The sequence below is a fragment of the Malaya genurostris genome, chromosome 2, assembly GCF_030247185.1.
Source record: "Malaya genurostris strain Urasoe2022 chromosome 2, Malgen_1.1, whole genome shotgun sequence".
NCBI classification, from domain to species: Eukaryota; Metazoa; Arthropoda; class Insecta; order Diptera; family Culicidae; genus Malaya; species Malaya genurostris.
In genome coordinates, this window is record NC_080571.1 from 292,735,967 (window position 1) to 292,755,795 (window position 19,829).

The window sequence follows — 19,829 nt, forward strand, 5'->3', positions numbered from 1 at the left end:
TTGTAGAAGGTAATGCATAGGTTTATTCTTTTCGGAAAATGTTATACATCATTTTACCTATTTTTACCTAGGAAACCTTGTACCGAAGCGAAATATGCAACTTAATGCAGCAAACTTTTACAATACTTTTAGGAAATTATATTTCAAATCCAATTTATTTCATAATAAGAATACCTGAGTACTGTTCGTGTGACTAATTTTCACTATGACCGTGCGGAAACCATGCATGATTAAGAAACGGAGGGCGTCACGTTTCTGCTATTTCTGTAACTCACTTTTGCAGTGAGCGTAGAGATGGGCAATTCGTTCCTGAGCTATTCCAGTGAATCGAATCTTTAAAAAGAGCTGATAGCTCACAGCTCTTTTTAAAAGAACCGCAGCTCACCAGTTCACCGCACTGGTAAACAGGGATGCCAGGTTCACAGATTAATCTGTGTTCCACAGATTTTCAACCTTTTGCACAGATTTAAAAAATGGCACAGATTTTCACAGATTTCTGAAATCGATCACAGATTTTTGAAATTGATCACAGTTTAGCACCAAAAATTACAGAGCGTTAGGAAATAGTGAGACCTTTTTTTTGCTTACCAAAATGATTCCGATTAGTTATTATGGAAACGGGGAAACGTACACAGATTTTGCACAGACAGGTTTTTGGCTTGATCACGCTACAAGCTGAACGGATTATCGGCTCTTGAAGAGCGAGTTATAAATGAGAAGAAATGTGTACCTGAGCTTTTGTTCGTTCTTCCAAATGTGTATCTATCCTTCTTTAACAGATTGAATGAGCCATTGTCAATAAGAAATCTTACCTCTCACTCAGTAGGCTAAGGTACATTCTGGGATGCCACTTTTGCAGATATTCTTAAATATGACATAATAATAATTCGCAAACAAGTTAGTTCGCATAGCATTGTTCTTTGTGCATCAATGATTTCGATCATGCATATGAAAGAAAAACGGCACTCAAAACAAACCTTCAGTTTAATTTAAATGAGCTGATGAGCTGATACATTGAATCGATTCCCTTTAGTGAGCTGATCGGTTCGGAGCTGCTCACCGGTATGAACTGCTTCGCACATCTCTAAGTGAGCGTCGCACTATTGATAATTTTTCGGACTTTCAATATTTAAAACCCACTTTGAAAAGGCCTAAAAAAATTGCATTGAGTTAAACTTAGATTTTTTATAGTATTGTTAATTGTCAAAAAGGAAACAAAATAGAAATCCCAACAATTTGTTTAAGTTGCGCGTAGATAAATAAAAAACGAAAATGTTTTTAAAATAAAGTGAATATATCTCAAAAAATATTTGTTTACACTACTTTCAGCAAAAATACATCAAATGTTTTTTTCTTCAAAATGAGATAAAAAAAAAATTTTTTTTTGTGAAAAAAAATGATTTTTATTCGAAATTGGTGCTGCCTCCTTAACAAAAATTAAGGTGTCACTTTCAAAAGAAGCGTAATATAATCTTGTAAAACTTCTTCGAACACGTTAGCTCTTAAAAATCAGTGAAAGTCAGTACAAACTTTTGACCGTCTTTTTCCAGTTTTGGACCACTGTGCGTCGGTTCTTCATTCTATTCGATAGGCGTCGCGCAGTTGGAGAGTTGAGTGAATATGAGGTCTAATATTTGCTCTATGCTACCATTGTGACCATGGGACGAAATGGAACCAAGAAGGAAAAGTTGGTTTTCACCACAAAGTACAAAGTAATTAAATAAACATTAGAACAGTTTCATCCACCATACTATTTCCGTCAAATCATAAATACAATCGCCATGGTTCTCTGCACTCAGCAACCTGACGCCTGGTTATGATAAAGAAACTTCATGAGCCACTGCAATTGATTACAACCTAGGGTTTAAAAGCTTCCTGTGGAACCACACGAGTCTATGCGATACATAAACGAAAATACAATTCTCTTTAGCATAGAATCACCACATAATTACAATACAACCATTAAAAATACATTTTTTTACATTTGATATAAAAACAAGTAAACTGTCCAAAAAATTAGTCGAGAGCAACAATTTTTCACGTCCTACGCGCACGCCAGCTGCGATCTTTATTCTAGAATAGCAAGACAAAAAAGTAACATCCAAAGTAGAGTGATATCGACGACACGATCTGTGTATCGCCAATTTAACTACCCTTCAGTAGCTGGCAATGGTAAAACGAAGTTGCTTGAAAAACTATCGAGACTAGCTTAATTCTAGGAGTTACTGACCTTTTTTTACTATATTCAGAGAAAACCCGTTAGATATGCTTTCATGTATCATTTTCATTTTCAAATTGTTTGTTAATTTATTCTGGAGCTCCTTGGTAACTAGTTCGTAGCCACTTGAACAGTGCTGCTCGAGAAGATTATTCCTATCATTATCAAGGAGTCGCAATATATGCGATAACTGACGTTTAATCGTTAACGGGACAATTTTAATGCCAATTTTTTGGAATTGATTTGCAATTCAAGTTGAAATGCCAAGTTTCACAGTTACAGTGGTATATAAGTACGTACTTTAGTAAGATTCTGGGAGAGTTTTGTTACTATTTGTGAAAATTTCAAAAATGTTGAGACAAATGTGTAGCGACGACATGTGTAGTGGCCACATACATTTCCGTGAAAGGAAAACTATTGCAGGAAAGGATCGCTGTAAGCACCTTTGTGGAATATTACAAGCAGCAACTGTGTTGAGTTACGCTGGACTGTCTCTTTTGTTTAATTTTGCTAAGCAGTTGGCAATAAAATTTCCAATTTCGTAAGCGATTCGCGTGCTGACAAAACAAAACTAAAGTTTTTTTCAATGGAGTATATAAACTTAAAGTTGAAAATAAAAACGCATTATACCATTCATCAAAGTACTCAAAGAACAAATTTGCTAGTAGTCCAAAGATAACTGTTTGAATTCATGAATATATCAGCAAGAAAGTGTTGATTTCTTTCATCCACATATTAATTTTTCGAATATTTGATTTTACTTCTTCCAAATTATTTGTGTTTTTCATACAAAGCTTGAAGTCATCATTAGTTCAAGTCCAAATGAAAAATTAGTTCACTCAGTGTAGGATTAAAAATACTTGCAATGGTGATGATGAAACTGAAATCAGATTCGATTTTCATTGTTTGAAAATTCCACCTGAACTTGGTCTAAAAATCTTCCAAAAAATCATCAAAAGGACAATGAAAATGAAATTCCTAAATAAATAAATTTTTGTGTTTCGCTACCTGTTCAAAATAATCAAAAAATATTCACATGTCAAAAAAATTGTGTTACTAAGCATTAGTGATGATAGAACAATTCTAGTTTGGTGTTATGAAATAGTTTTGCAGTTTATTATGACGCATGCTGTAGAATCGTAGAATCCCGACGATTCAACGCAAAGCGGTTCGCAATATTTCAAATGTGTCGTCTGTCACCTGTCCGATCCATAAAAGCCAGTCTACGCTGCCGGTATCCCACTAGTCGGCCTAAGCACATCGTTGCATTCGAAAGGGCAGTACGGCGTGCGATAACTGAAGCAGATCCACCCGGTCGATCAAATGATCGGTGATTAATAAAAAAAGATAAAGGTTAGAATGATGCGAACTCCGATTCTGTTACTCATTAGTGCTATGTGCGTACGCTTTGCAGTGGGTAAGTGATGCAAGTGAATTTATTCGGGAATTCAAAACAGATGTGCGTTCTAAACCAGTGCTGTTACAACCATTCACAGGACAGTTCAAAACATGTCCCAACCGACAGCAGTGCGTGGAATTTAGCAATTGTCCTACGTTCAAGAATTATGTTGGTGTATCGGCACTAAAGTGGCCTCGGTCAGTACAGCAACAGGTCAGGAGCCGGCTTTGCAAAACGGAGTTACGAGACCGTGAGCGGGTGAGTAGAATTTCGGACTTTAATGTATAGCATTAACTTTACTCTGTAAATTTGTGACTCACAAAATGCACCCTATAGCCCATCAGTGGACACTAGCTCTTTTTAAGTGGGCAGTAAATTCAAAATGGTCAACAAGTAGGCCATAAGTCGCAAATAGCGGGCTTCACAATTTAATTGTAGAACGTTCTCATAACTTTTTCTGTATGTAAATGCATTAAGGGCTGAGAACAGTACCGTAAAGTGGTAGGTTTTTTGATATTTTCCCGTTTCAAATTAAATTTTCTTGGAAAAGGCGCAGAAGATAGAAAAAACATCTGAAAATGTCTTCGAAATTTAGTTGAGAATATTCTGTGAAATTTTCAGAATGATTCATTGAGTTTATAATATCTAATCTCTCGGCTTTGAAGACTTGTATCATAAATCTACTGTGTCAAAGTCTAGATAATTTCGTTTAGATGCGATTAGTACATAAACACATATATGTTATCGCAATAAAAATATAGTCTTGTATTTTTCTGTGAAACAAAGTCAGTTTCAATGCATCCGCCATTTTTTTCGCTTTGGTTTCCTGATAGCATTCTGAAAAAGGAGAGAGAAATAAAATTGGCTAGACAAGGCTGCCAAACACACAGACATTCAATCTTTGTGAAAGTTGAATATTTTTTATTTTTTTATTGGAATCCATGTAGTGTCCAACCCATATGATAGATTAATGTGATAAAACTTCTTATCAAAATAACAAAATGTATGCTGGCAACCCGGTACAGTTTGCTCATATACGAGAGAGTACAAGAGAAATACGATGCGCAAAGGGAATTGAGCGAGCCACGTGGTCGATTTAAAACTCAACACGCGACCCTCTGTTCTCAGACCTTAATGGGATACATTTGTACCCCAGAATTGAAATCTCTCTAAAAATTTTAATGTATTTAGAAATAAATGGCGCAGTTTCATTCCATAATCTTTTTGCAAAGAAGCTTCTATAATTACATTTGAGTTTTGTCAATTTCACTACTAAATATTAATTTTTTGGTAAAACAAATCGCCGAATGATGTCGAAATTTCCTTTCTACCTTCGTTTTGCTGGAGTACAAATCTACAACAAAGAGCGGTGAGTCGGCAGCCTTGGGTCCAGGGCCGGTGAAACTTGATAAGTTCAGGTGGGTAATTTTTCATCCCTGGGTGAACGACCCACTATTTTCAAGTACACCTTAATTCTAATGAAAATTTTATTTATCCCTTAAAAGAGCAAGATCGATTTTTTAAATATTTTGTTACGCTATAACTTTGCATCCAGTAGTTCGTGATTGAGGTTACCCTGCAATATCCTCAAATATGAAAAAACTGACCAATTTCGATCAAAATGTGTCTCGTGCAGATCGAACGGTGCACAAAATAAATACACAAACGTCCCAGCCGCTGATGTGCATATCACTTTAGTCGAAAGGTCCCGGGACTGATTCAAAGAAATGTCACACTAACCTCATTTTCCGAAAGTTCCAAATTTAATATGACAGGTGTCAAACTTTCACGTCAATCGGACTACAAACACTAAGCCTACCGACAAATAAGTGACGTCACTTATTCATTTGTGAAAAAATGAAAATAACGATTTCCATTTATTGGTAAAACATTGCTTTTTGAAGGGATAAAACCACGCAAGCCCACCAAGTTTGAGAATTGTTATCCATATTAGGATTAAAAACAAAGATTTGTGGTATTCTGATTTTAAACGTGGCCAAATGAGGCAGTCATCCCGAAAAAAATAAGCAAGTTCTTACAATCCTAGTTATTTCCTGGACTTTTTGAACGATGTGTTTTTGTACGGCAGTATCGAACCGCACAGAGTGCAAGTCAATTCGATACTGAATCTTGTTTTGTATGAGCGATTTTCTTAAATGCGAACGCACTCATTCAGAAATCTTGTAGAAACCGCGAACTTATGTATACAAAACTGTCGTATCTGTTGGAGGAAATCATGACACTGTTTGAGAATCTGGAAAAATTAGAAATACTTCGTTACTAATTGAAGATTCGATCATTATTTATCTGTGATATCGAATATCAGTTAAAGATGTAGATGTTCAAAACCTGACCGTTGTTTGTACGGTCTTATTCACTGTATTTTAAATTTGCACCCCAGTATAGAAAACAAAAATATAATCCTACGTCAAAAGTTTTTTTTATTTATGTGAAAATATAGAACGGAAAGGTTAGATGTGAAGGTTCATTTGAGCAAACAGAAATCACGTCTCACTTTTCTGTTGCATATCTTCACATCTTTCCTTTATTATTCTGAGTTACAAATATTCTAATTATGAATCATACTAATATTACCATTGTTTATCGATCGAAATTTCAGGTGGGTAATTACCCACCTTTGGAATTTTCGGATGGGTAGTACTACCCACCGTACCCACCTCTTTCACCGGCCCTGCTTGGGTCACTAGTGTTTTATCGAAAAGTGTAGAAAGAATTTATTTGAATTTTTTATTGTAAGTGAAGTGAGTAATCTCTGTGACCTCCATCCAAATTTCGCCAAAATTATTTGATTACTTTAAAAGAATAAAAAAATCTCATATTTGCGAAGACAATGCAAATTTTATCATTAAATTGACAGGATGTGAGTTCTTTAGTTTTGCAGAGAAAAATTAAATTGAGTATCAGAAAATATGATATTATGGATTGCATTGCAATTTGAAAAAAGAATGCACAATCGGGTGCGTTGGGCCACATCGTAGTAGGCAGCCTTGCTCATTAACAGAGAAATATTCCGCAACGACTCTGAAATATGCCGTTTAAAAAAACATAATTAAGAAGTCTTCAGCACCTAGCAAATCAGCGAAAAGAAAACGCTAAGTATTTCATTATTTACGAAACTACTTCTAGTAAAAATATGAATTTGTGAGCAAATACCACCCTAATCATTTATTTGTTTACAAAGAACAGTATTTTTCAAAGTTTTATCAATCGAAACAATTACAAATTCAATTATGATAGTTGATTACAGTTGTTACCCATGGCACCTGCCAAATGTCAACAAATTTTTAATTCCAATTTTTGTGTAAAAAATTACAAAAGGAACTGTTTACAAAAAAAATGAAAGTATAGAGGTATACTAAAATGCCAAAGTGCAGAATTTTTAAACACCTTTCATTTACAATTATAAAAAAAGTCAAGTGAAAAATGGTCCAAAGCTGCCAACTCTCCCTTATTCTACATAGAAAACTCAACAGGATTTTCGGCATGCCATTCCTGATGTGGATTATATTTTTATGCCTAAGAGAGACCGGGTTGGTTGGCCGAAGGGGCAGGTTGTCTTTTATGAATAGATTGGAAGAGCATTGGAGCCATCTATAGAGATTTTAGAGTGGTGTTAGGTCGGGTTAAAAAAAACTTACCCGATCATCTTTAATCAGCATAGAATCTGCTGCAGATGTAGGCCTCTCGAAGACGTCAGACATCTCCCCAAGATTTCCTTAGTAATATTAACAGAAACATGAGTTATATGAGAAAGCAATTTAGTTAAAACATGAGTTATATGAGAAAGGCAATGTTTTTTAGTCTTTTCGCTCTATACCTAGAAGACTAGTGTTCGATGAACAGAGAAGATGTTTGGATGTATGGTACCGGTCGGGAGACGGCCAGGATGTAGACCATGTTCGATGTACGTTCTATCATGCCTAACCGTGTTTTAGAGTTATGTCTTTCACAAGGCTTAGGGTGGCGAAATGGTAGCGCGTATGCACGGATTGCATAAGAACGCACGTTCGAGTCCTGTCTCTGAGCGTATCTTTTTTCCAAAAAATCATCTTTTCTGTAAGTTTTTCATTCATTTGGCTTCTCCAATATATGTTTTCACTCAGTCATTGCAAGTACTGAACCATATGTCATATTCGAACAAAAATGTTACCAAAAATTAACCGTGCTAAAATCGAAGCGTGGCAAAATGTCATGAAAAAATTCATTCAAGTGCTTAGAAACACTTTCATACAACAGCTTTGAGAATCGTGTTTTACTGTTTTAGCTCAAAACTACTACTATTGGAAGAGGGAGAAAAGGTAGCTTTCACAAAAAATATTAATATCTCTATTCAAAGTGGACGGCTTCTAACAATCTAATACTTGATGGATAGGTATAACCATAAGGTATCTAAATTTTGAATTATATTTTGTTTTCAAGGCCAATTATGACAGATATTGTCAGAAAACGATTTTAACATACGACTTTCTATAACTCAAAAGTAAACATTGGATCTGAAAACAAAATCAACAGAGCACCGGCTGACGAGAATACCTTTTATTTACAACTAGTCTCACGAAAAATATATACTTGGTTTGTATAGGAATGAGCACACCTCTAATTTACACCAAAATGCATAGAAATCCACGTAAATCTATAGATACCTGGTCCCTTAGTAAAGCTCATACATACAATAAAAATAAGAGGTGCGAAAATTGTACACTATTAGGAATAAAAACGAATAATTATTGTCAAATCGCTACCTTAATGTGATTAGAAAATATTCCCGCAAGCATCAATTAAACCGGATAAGGGAAATAACTTAATGTACGAAATGAAACAAAGCGATTTTCAAATAACCCACTGCCGGTCCAGTGTCCCAGGGTTAATCCAGCGCGTAAACCAGACGAACGCATCATCAATATTACCATCTTCCTTGTTGGCAAAGGATCCGATTCCGCGTGAGACGATCTTCGAATTGCAACAATTTGATTGTGTCGTCTACCGCCGTCCACCCGATTCATAAAAGCCAGTTTGGCGGGCTCGTGTTCCACCAGTCTGTTTCGATACACAGTCGCGTTCGAACGCGTGCCTCCGTACGTGTGTGATGCGGTACGCCAATTAACACGGAGGAAAACCTGATCCAATCTGTCGATCGAACCTCGGTTGTTCGTCGTGTTAGCAATAAGGAATAGGCTCCGAATAGAATGGCACGATCACAGCTACTGTTACTTGTTATTTGTGTTCTATGCGTAAGTTCTGTTGTTGGTAAGTGTATCGCGGATTATTATCGCCAACCAAAACAACGCAATCTGTGGATTATTTGACACTAGCCATAGTCCCAAAAAGCTAATATCACAACCATCCACAGGACTTCTCAACGAATGTTTTGGACAGCAACAGTGCACCCAATTCAGCAGTTGTTCCGATTTTAAGAATTATTTTGGTGTTCCATCAGTGAAATGGCCTCGACCGGTGCAGGAACAGGTCAAGAGCCGCCTCTGCAAAGTGGACCAACGTGGGCGCGACAGGGTAAGTTTAAATAACCCGTTCACCTCCCTCTACGATCTAACCGAGGTACTGCGTCTTAGGCATCACTAATCGTGGCGAGCGGAAACAAATTGATCTATCGGCTTAGTAGAGATGTTGTTGGGTGGGATGCGATCTTCCGAGCGGTCATTCCTCATACATAATCGATTGTGTTCAACTTGTTTAAATCGAATGTCCTCTAGAATTATGTCAATCTATCAACTTCCTCATGCCACGTTGTATTGCAAATTTTCCAAAATCTCTGTAACCAGATGTAATCAGTCCACGTGTTGGCGATTTAAAACATTTATATATGATTCCACGTAAAAATCTGGTGTGTCATCTATTTCATACTGTCAGATTAAACTTGCAAAGTCATTAACTGTAGAATATGAATAATGAGTAATCGGTTTGGTGGAGGAAGATAACCAAGACGCTATACAAAAGTTGTTCGGATATTTTATCTCTAAACCGAGAAAAAAAAAACCGGCTAGATTAGGGACTGACAGTTCATGTTGTCACCTTTACCAGGTGGCATTTATAGAAAAATGTAGATAGATGATGTCAGAGACATAAGAGATCAAATTTCATTGTTATTTGCATTGGTAATTGAAATATTCTTACACCAACGATTTTCGTCCACCATAGTTTAAGCTGACTAAATGGAAACTTTTTGGTACTATTCCTCAGTATTCTAATGATATGTCTAACCCATCGTAACTTTTGCTGTTAATTCGGTTGGTGGTTCTCCAAGAAGCTGATGCACTTCGTGTTTCATACGCCATCTCAACGCTCCGTCTTCTACCAACACTACCAGCTAACTGGCAGCTACTTGGAGACTCATGTATCCTAACAATGAAGCTTGAGATTTACCTCGAACTTAGCTTCAAGAGACACCTATCTGTCTCTGCTCGCCTTCGCAGTCAAAAGGGTGGCCTGATGCACCCGGTGGAACATTTTCTCTAGAATGCAACGACGGCAAAATTCTTTTGCAGATGGGATAAATGACGGGTCCGACCGGATATGTGAAATGATCTGTCACTCGACGCATTGGCCTGTTCCCTGCAAACGGCAGGAGATACAACTTATTTCACCCGTCCTTCACTTCTTCGTTCGATTAGTCTCTGCGGCATTCATTCCGGCCTACGGGGACCTTTAAGAGTAATCTTACCCACGCGTTTCGTTTGTTTCATGTTTGTTTCCCGATTGCTTCGATCGTTAACTGCACCATAAAAATATTACTATCCAGCTCGATACGAAAACTTTTATCAAATCCGACCTATCCGGGAACTTTGATCAACACGAACACTAGGAACCTTTTCCCGTTTCGCGTAACATCACGTTGTTCTACAGCTTCGATCACTCTTAAAAAAATCCCTTTTCAATCCACCTAATGGTGTAATGATGCCTTTCTCATGTTGCTTATATTTTAAAAAATATCACTAGAAGATTCTGTTAAAAAAAATTCAATCTTGAATAAAACAAACTTTCTTTGGGTATGAACTAACATAACCTTTTCAATTTGTAAACAGTTATGTCAAGTCAAGTCAAGTTAATTAGAATTTTTCTTCATTTTGCATCGTCGCACTAAATGAATCAACACACTTTACCCTATAGCTCTGGAACCAGCAGTCGGATTCGGATGGAATTAAACAGCAACCTATGAGACTATATGAACTTTTATTTGAGCCTGTTTGTAGAAATCGATCAATTCATCTCTAAGAAAATTGAGTGAGTCTCTTTTTAAACTTTTTGAAAATATCGTACAGAGCATAAATATCAGTTTTTTCTAAATATGACAAGACGACCGTAGTAGTACTGCATTCGATTCTAGAGGCTTCCTAAATAAGACAGCAGTCACATAACCGAAGCCAAGATGGCTCGGTGGAAAAAGCTGCCGATCCGTCGCACAGTGGCCCAACCCTGGAAAAAGACGGTCATAAGTTTGTACTGACTTTCACTGATTTTTAATTGCTAACGTGTCTTCTAAGAAGTTTTACAAGATTATATTACGCTTCTTTTGAAAGTGGCACCTTTATTTTTTTTAAGGGGGTAGTACCAATTTTGAAAAAAGAATTTTTTTCACAAAAAAACATTTTTTTCTATCTTATTTTGAAGAAAAAAACATTTGAAGTATTTTTGCTGAAGATATAAAGAATGTAAAATAAATATTTTTGAAGATATATTCACTTTTAAAAAAAAAACAGTTTTTTTGGGTTTATCTACGTAGAATCTACCTCCATTACCTAAGTATCTACTTCAAAGTGCGCGTAAACACGCATAAACAAGCTCATGCTTGCACGCGCAACTTAATCAAATCGTTGTGATTTTTATCTTGTTTACTCTTTGACAATTAACAATATTAGAAAAAATCTTAGTGAAACTCGATGCAATTTTTAGGCCTTTTCAATGTTAATTTTAAATATTGAAAATCCGCAAAATTATCAAAAGTTCAACACATATTAAAAAAATGGAAAAATGTTTTCCAAACAAAATATGGAAAAGTATTGTAAAAGTACAAACCTTTATGAAGAGATTTCATTCTTAAACGTGTAAATAAATTGAGTTATCGCGAAACAACACGTTTTTTAAGACGGTATGTTGATCGTGCGACGCTCACTTGAAGAAGTGCGAAGCAGCTCATAGCGGTGAGCAACTCCGAAGCGATCAGCTCACTAATGGGAATTGATTCAATGTATCAGTTCATCAACTCATTAAGATTGAACTGAAGGTTTGTTTCGAGCACCCTTTTTATTTTGCGCCGTTTTTCTTTCATATGCATGATCGAAATCATTGATGCACAAAGAACAATGCGATGCGAACTAACTTGTCTGTGAATTATTATTATGTCATATTTGAAAATATCTGCAAAAGTGGCATCCCTGAATGTACCTTAGTCTACTGAGTGAGAGATAAGATTTCTTATCGACAATGGCTCATTCAATCTGTTAAAGAAGGATAGATACACATTTGGAAGAACGAACAAAAGCTCATGCACACATTTCTTCTCATTTATAACTCGCTCTTCAAGAGCCGAAGATTCGTTCAGCTCGTAGCTTGTTTCCACCTTACCAGCAGGGATGCCAGGTAATTTTTTCAAAAATCTGTGATCAAGCCAAAAACCTGTTTGTGCAAAATCTGTGCACGTTTCCCCTTTTCCGTAATAGCTGATCGGAATCATTTTGGTAAGCAAAAAAAAAATGCCATCTGTGCCATTTTTTAAATCTGTGCAAAAGGTTGAAAATCTGTGAAACACAGATTAATCTGTGGACCTGGCATCCCTGCTTACCAGTGCGGTGATCTGGTGAGCTGCGGTTCTTTTAAAAAGAGCTGTGAGCTATCAGCTCACTTTAAAGATTCGATTCACTGGAATAGCTGAGGAGCGAGTTGCCCATATCTACGCTCACTGCAAAAGTGAGTTACAGAAATAGCAGAGACGTAACGCCCTCCGTTTCTTAACCATTCATGGTTTCAGCATGGCCATAGTGAAAATGAGTCACACGAATAGTACTCAGGATATTCTCATTGGAAAATAAATTGGATTAGGAATATATTTTCCTATAGTTATTGTAAAAGTTTGCTGCAATAAGTTGCATATTTCGCTTCGGCACAAGGTTTCCTAGGTAAAAAAGGGAAAAATGATGTATCACTTTTCCAGAAAAGAACAAACCTATGCATTACCTTCTACAAAATTATGGGATTTTATATTTTCTACAATTATTCCAAACAAAATATGTAAAATAAATAACTTGAAACAAGTTATCACTAGAAAACTAGTTTTAAGGGGGTTGTCATAATTCAATATCTAAAACAAACTTTGAAAAGGCCTTAAAAAAAGTTCCATTGAGTTCCACTTAGATTTTTTTTTAATTTTTTTAGGCATATCTTTTCCTATAAATTTTATAAAAATCAGGTGCATAAAGTTTAAACACTTCCGAATATCAATTAGTTCATAAATTGTATGAATTATGCCATAGTTCATAAATTGTATGAATTATCCTCTTTTCCACATTTTTCGCAAAAACAAAGAAGGCTCTCGATTACTGTGAATTTCACACAGCGAAAAATTCACAAATCTAACCAAACTGTTCTAGATTTGCACTGAACTGAGGATATTTATCTTCGATTTGCGAACAACAAATCCTAATAGTTCTTTAGAAAACTTTTAGAGTCATTGGAACGGCTGATTTTGTGTAATGCTCTCCACTGTTGCTTTTTCAGCAATGCAAATGACTGGCAGCTGTGACGTAATCGCTCTTGTCGGAAGCGAAACTAGCTTTGCAAACGACACAAAATACATCTGCTCGCGGTGGCGATAGAATCCAAACTGATCCAGTTTTTGTTGAGAGATTTGTTTTTACCTGATTTCGTTTGTAGCTTTTTCACTAATGGGCGGTCCTAACGGCTATAAAAATAGCAGCATATGGAATTTTAATTTCGATTATTTCATTTCGGATTTGCATTTCATTGAAAGAAACTATCCGGATGCTGTACGGGATTCATTCCTGCCTTTCAGAAGGACCAAATTGTTGTACAGCAGCAGATAATTTGTTCTCTTCCTCAGAACGCGTTCTGATTGGCTGGTGTTGACATGGGTCAAATGAGACAGGTTTTTCAATAGCGTACTATAGAAATACTTCAATGCTTTTTCTATACACACTTAAGTTGAAAAATTTCGATTCTATTCGTAGCTAGATTATATAAATCCTTTCACAGATCACTGAGCTATGAGCTTCAAAAATACGAGCAAGACAAACGCGCCTTATGGATTATCCCCTTCGATACTCGTTTATACCAAACCTTTCAGAAAAGTTTAATTTTGAATTATTTGAGATTATGTCCCACAACTGAATATTTTATCATAAAATTGTCATCATATTTCCGATGGCGTGTAGCAAAAATTATGTTGATTCGTTAGATAGAATAATAGATATTCACGATCAAAAACTTATCACTCTCACAGAGGGTAAATTTTGAAAAGGCACCCCATAGTAAAGTAAGTCGTATTCACGACAAAAAAAGATAAAATGTTGTATAACTTTGCCAGGAAACAACAAACATATGCACTACCTTCAACAAAAATATGGGATTTTTTATTTTCTTCATATATTCCAAACAAAGTATGCATAAAAAATAACTCGAAACAAGTTATGAGAAAAAAAAACTGATTTTAAGGGGGTTGCCATAAAAACGCTTTGTGTATCCGAAACGGTGCGACCTAGACTTTTGGTATATTTGACAAAGTAAATTATTTTCAATAGTTCTAAAACTTTGAAGAAGAAAAAAATTTTCTATCTTTTCAGAAAAAAAGTTATGGTTATATTTTTTGTCAAAGTAGGCCATGGACAATCAAAGATAGAATCAAATTACGCGGTATATCTTTGTTAATAATTTCTTAAAAGCAACTATATGCATTAAAAGAACGGTTTGGCAGCTACTGATTTATGTCCACCACCCTCCGCTTCAACTTAGTTTAACTGAATGCAAACCTGTTGTTTATGAAATCATTGCTGAAACTACTTACTACGATTATAAAAAAGCTAACTTCAACGCAATGAATCAGTTTCTGTTCTCATTAAACTGGGAAGCTCTATTTTCTGAGTGTGATGGAAACTCTATTGCTACACTATGGACAAATATTATGTTATACTCTGTTGATCAGTTTGTCCCCAAAAAAAATCATCGTCAACCAGTTTATCCTCCCTGGTCTAATCAAACTCTGAGGCGATACAAAAGCGTCAAACGATCTGCTTTGAAAAAACTCACCAAGCGACCCACTCTTCATTTGAGGTCTCAATACATGTTTCTTAACAATCGATATAAACGACTAAACAAAATTTTATATTATACTCACTTAAACCGCGTTCAACAGAACTTAAGAAACAACCCAAAAAGTTTTTGGCATCACGTAAACAAACAGCGTAAGGAAATAGGTATGCCTACTCATATGTCGCTTGGTGAAGTTCAGTCATCCACCATACTTCCACCATCCTGTTGGAGCTCATCCTCCTATTACCTCGACCATGATAATTACGGCGTGCTCAAAACTAAAAAGCTCTACTAACGCAGGACCCGATGCCATTCCTTCGATAGTCCTAAAAAAATGCTTGAATTCACTCTTAACACCACTGACTATATTGTTCAACGATTCCCTTAATGCGGGGACTTTCCCAGACCCCTGGAAGAAATCATATATTTTTCCGGTTTTTAAGAAAGGTAACAAATCTGATATTACTAACTACCGTGGAATAGCTTCACTATGTGCTGTGTCCAAGTTATTTGAAATAATTATTCTCGATTTTATAACTCACAAATGCAAGGACTACATATCTGAAACTCAACACGGTTTCATGCCTAAGAGGTCAACATCTACAAACCTTGTAGCTTACACATCTTTTATCATCCGATCTCTACAATCGCATCTACAGGTTGATGCTATCTACACAGATTTTTCAGCGGCATTCGATAAAATAAATCATCAAATAACAATTGCTAAACTCGACAGACTGGGCTTTAGTGGCGCTTTACTGGATTGGATGAGTTCATATCTTACTGGTCGCGAGATGTCGGTGAAAATAGGAAAATTCACAACAGTTCCTTTTACTGTTAGTTCAGGAGTACCTCAAGGAAGCCACTTAGGACCGTTTATATTTTTACTCTACCTCAATGATCTCAACTTCTCCGTGAAATGTTTCAAACTATCATTTGCTGATGATTTCAAACTATATCATCCTATAAAAGAACTAGAAGATGCACGTTTTCTGCAAGCTCAGTTTGACACATTCACCAAATGGTGCCACAATAACAGGATGGTACTAAACGCTTCCAAATGCTCCATTATATCTTTTTCCCGTAAACGCTCAATAATTACATATGACTATCATCTCTTGCAAAATGTCCTCAAACGTGAATCCTCGGTTAAGGACTTGGGTGTTATCCTCGATCACAAATTGGATTTCAAGAATCATGTCGATTATGTAATTTCGAAGGCTTCTAAACTCTTAGGCTTCATATTTCGGATCACTAAGAACTTTACCAATATACACTGCCTGAAGACTCTTTATTGTGCGCTAGTTCGATCAACATTAGAATACGCAGCTATCGTTTGGTCGCCTCATTATCAAATCGACATTGATCGTGTCGAAAGTGTCCAACGCAAATTCGTAAGATTTGCACTCCGCAATCTACCATGGAGGGACCCATTCAACCTTCCTAGTTACAAAGATCGCTGTCGGCTTATTGAGCTAGATCCGTTGTCTGTACGTAGGAACGTATGCAAGGCTGTCTTTATTGCTGATCTAATTCAATCACGTGTTGACAGTCCTGATCTCCTACAATTGATCGATTTTGACATTCATCGTCGAAGTCTTCGTTCTCATCCATTTATACGAATTCCCCATGCTAGAACCAATTACGGATATAATGAACCCTTTTCCAGTATGTGCCGTTTATTCAATAGTTGCTCACAGGAATTTGATTTTCATCTCTCTCGTAATGCGATACAACGATTATTCCATGATTCTTTATTTTTGCAGTTATAATACTAATGTTAATTCTTTCCGCTCGATCATCCCTTCGTTCTCTCCACCATCTCCATTGAAAACTAATAAATTCGCTTGTTGTAACTAATCCTGTTGTATCTCCTCTTCTCCGCTCTTAATCGTTCTTCTCTAATCTTTTTGAACACTAATTAGATCTATATGTCGGTTCTAACCTCGTTTGCTAGCCCTCTTTTTTTATCCGTCTTCCACCATCTTTTCGACTACTAATTAGATCTACATGCCGAACCTAACCCCGTTTCGTTCGCCAACTCTCATTCACCACTCCCTCCTTCTACCTCCCATTTTAAAGCATATTTCTTTTTTTCTTTAGTTTTAATGCAAAATCACCAACGTTTACCCGATGGGTTTAGTGTCGGAGTTAGTTAGCTAGGATTAGTTTTAATTGATAGTATTAAGTACATACATGTATCTGTTGGATTGTTGTAATCTGTTGATATAAACGATGAGGAGGTTTTATGCCTGCTGGAGTGAGAGATTATTATTTCAGCTCCAGTGGGCTTTTTCCTGCTCCAAATAAATAAATAAATAAATGTCCACGTTTTTATTGATTCGAACCACTGGGCGTCGTCGGAAGGGGCATCCGCTCGCAAACCTGTAACAGCCTCGTTTGCCTAGGTTTTTTCGCCTTCGGTCGGACAGTACACGAAAAGAAACGGTTGCGGCGTAGACGCTTTGCGCTCAGTTAACGGAAAAGTAGCGCAAAAATTTGACTGGTACATACACTAGAATAAATGTTTTGATGCTAAATAGTTAATAAAGTCAACTAGTTTTCCAGGAAATTCTGAGGATGGATTCTGAGGATCATAAATTAATCTGAAAAATTCAATCAAGAGATTACTCTTTTTTAAATATTCACGGAAAATTATTTATCCATTATTCTAAGGGCATGTTCAAGAGTGCTCCAGTTCTAGATGCCTAATTTATATCAGTTTTACAATTTAAATCTGGATTTTTTTCTTTCTATTATAGAGGTTTAAACATTATGATCATTCGCCCCTTATTACCAGAAAAGTTCTCTGACCCTATGTGCGGGGTGGGCAGCGTGAAAGACATCGAAATATATGAATCGGTTGAGAGAGAGAAGAGAGCCGTTTATCGGTAGCGTCACTTATTCGGTTATAATCGAAAGTGCCCAAATTGCTTTTTCTAAATCGACTTTGGGATGAAATCGAAAAAAAAAACATTTTCGAATCCGAAGCATAACTAATTTTTTTGTATGAGTCTTCGAAACGAAATTTCACTATTGTCTTTTTTCATATTCCCATCTGCCTTTCAATCAATTCATGTGGCACCAATTTTCTACACTTTTGGACGTTTCCTATAGCTTTTAAATGGTCAGAAATTGTTTGTGGTGCAATATTTCTCGAAGCTGTTATTCGATTTTGGTTAAAAGTATCATTTTCATCCAAAAGTGCTTGCATTTTTGCGTCTATAAACTTTTTAGGTGGTTTTCAACTATCTCAATTTCTCACATTAAAATCATTGTCTCTGAGCCGTTTAATCCATTTTTTTGCAATAATAGAGCAAAATAAAATAAATTGAATGAAAATAAAAAAATAATACTTTCTGCAAGTCACCACTTTCTAGTACAAAATTCAACATTTTTAACACGATGAAAAATATTTATTGACTTGATGTATAGTATATATGTTTGGCAGATGTCATATCACCCAAAAAATTAGGCTCGTTCGAATAAACTATTTATTGTCATGACATTTGTATCTTGACGCTTACTTCATACCAGTATACCTGGTATTTTCGTGATTATCGCATAAATTGAATCGAAAATGAGGTTATTTACAACAAAAGAGGCACGAAATTAATGTTCTAGTATAGCTCGCTCTCCACCAGCCATTATATCCTTTGTCTTGTCAGAGTATGTGTGCAATAAATAGCTAAAAAGTTCAAAAGCACAATTTGAATCAGTCATGTCTCATGTGCCAAAATCAATTTGACATTTAATAATTTAAGTATTTCTATACGTAATACTCTATTTTCAACTAAAATCATCACGGGGAACACGACTGCTTCCAGTATTTGTAGATTACCATCAAGAAGCTCAAAATCAAACGTCTGCGTCTTTTCATTGCAGGTTTATAGCATCTGTTGCAGTCCACCAAAAGGCCAACTTCCGTACCAATCGACATCACCGTGGGACCAGACGCCGTCAAGCAACAAACCCCGAGGGCTTGCTCTGCTCAACATGAGCACCTGTGGCAAAGACAGTAGGGAGAAAATTTCTTTCGGCAAAACGGCTAAAGTGTTCGAGTACCCCTGGATGGCACTACTGCTAGACGACGGTGGGCAGATCAGATGCGGAGGCACTTTGATTGCCGAGAGCTATGTCCTTACGGCAGCCCACTGTAATCGTCCACCCGTGTAAGTCGTACTGTCGAAACAATAGGATTCCTTTGCTAACTGTTTTAAATTGCAGAACAACGGTACGACTTGGGGAAAATGACATAACCAAGCCGATCGATTGTATTAACATCGATGACGAACCGGACTGTGCGGATCCACCTCAGAACATCGAGGTGGCAAAATTCATCAAACACCCACTGCACAGCACATCCAAGCGAAGGAACGATATCGCTTTGATAAGACTTGCCAAACCAGCCAAATTTGGATTCAGTAAGTCACGAGGTTCAATCTAAAAAAAAGTTAGGATATAACTCACGATTCATCTCCACAGGCGTACGAACAATATGTCTTCCGATCGGTGCAATGGTACGGAGTCCCGAGCCGAAGGAAATGATTGTGTCGGGCTGGGGTTTCACCGAACATGGCAAAACGTCCAATGTGCTGCAGTACGCATCTCTGTCACTAATCCCAACGAGCCTATGCAGCAACTCGTTGTCACAGCTTAGCGATGCCATTTCACTGGACGACGCCAGCCAGTTTTGCGCCAGAGGCAAAAATAAAGTCGACAATTGTGCCGGAGACTCCGGTGGTCCGTTGCAGTATCACTCGCGCCAATCGTCTACGGTGCAGTACGGAATCGTTTCGTTTGGGGTGAACTCTTGTGGGGAACAAGGTGCACCCGGAGTCTACACCAAAGTGTCCCATTACATTGACTGGATAGTGCAAAACTTGGAATAAACTAGGGTTTTGTTTCGGAGAA

General features: G+C 36.7%; 1 protein-coding gene across 2 annotated transcripts; it reads left to right on the forward strand.

Moving 5' to 3' along the window:
• Positions 1–3,476: 3,476 nt before the first annotated feature.
• Positions 3,477–19,829, forward strand: LOC131430601 (phenoloxidase-activating factor 3-like). 2 transcript variants are annotated; one of them, XM_058595689.1, is made up of 5 exons: positions 3,477–3,635; positions 3,715–3,875; positions 18,801–19,087; positions 19,143–19,339; positions 19,401–19,829. In XM_058595689.1, exons 1-5 carry the CDS (start codon positions 3,578–3,580, stop codon positions 19,805–19,807), a joined length of 1,110 nt encoding a protein of 369 aa, XP_058451672.1. In that variant the 5' UTR covers positions 3,477–3,577; the 3' UTR covers positions 19,808–19,829. The 2 variants fall into 2 exon arrangements, with proteins under 2 accessions (XP_058451672.1, XP_058451671.1); XM_058595688.1 differs by lacking the exons at positions 3,477–3,635; positions 3,715–3,875 and adding exons at positions 8,684–8,885; positions 8,989–9,149.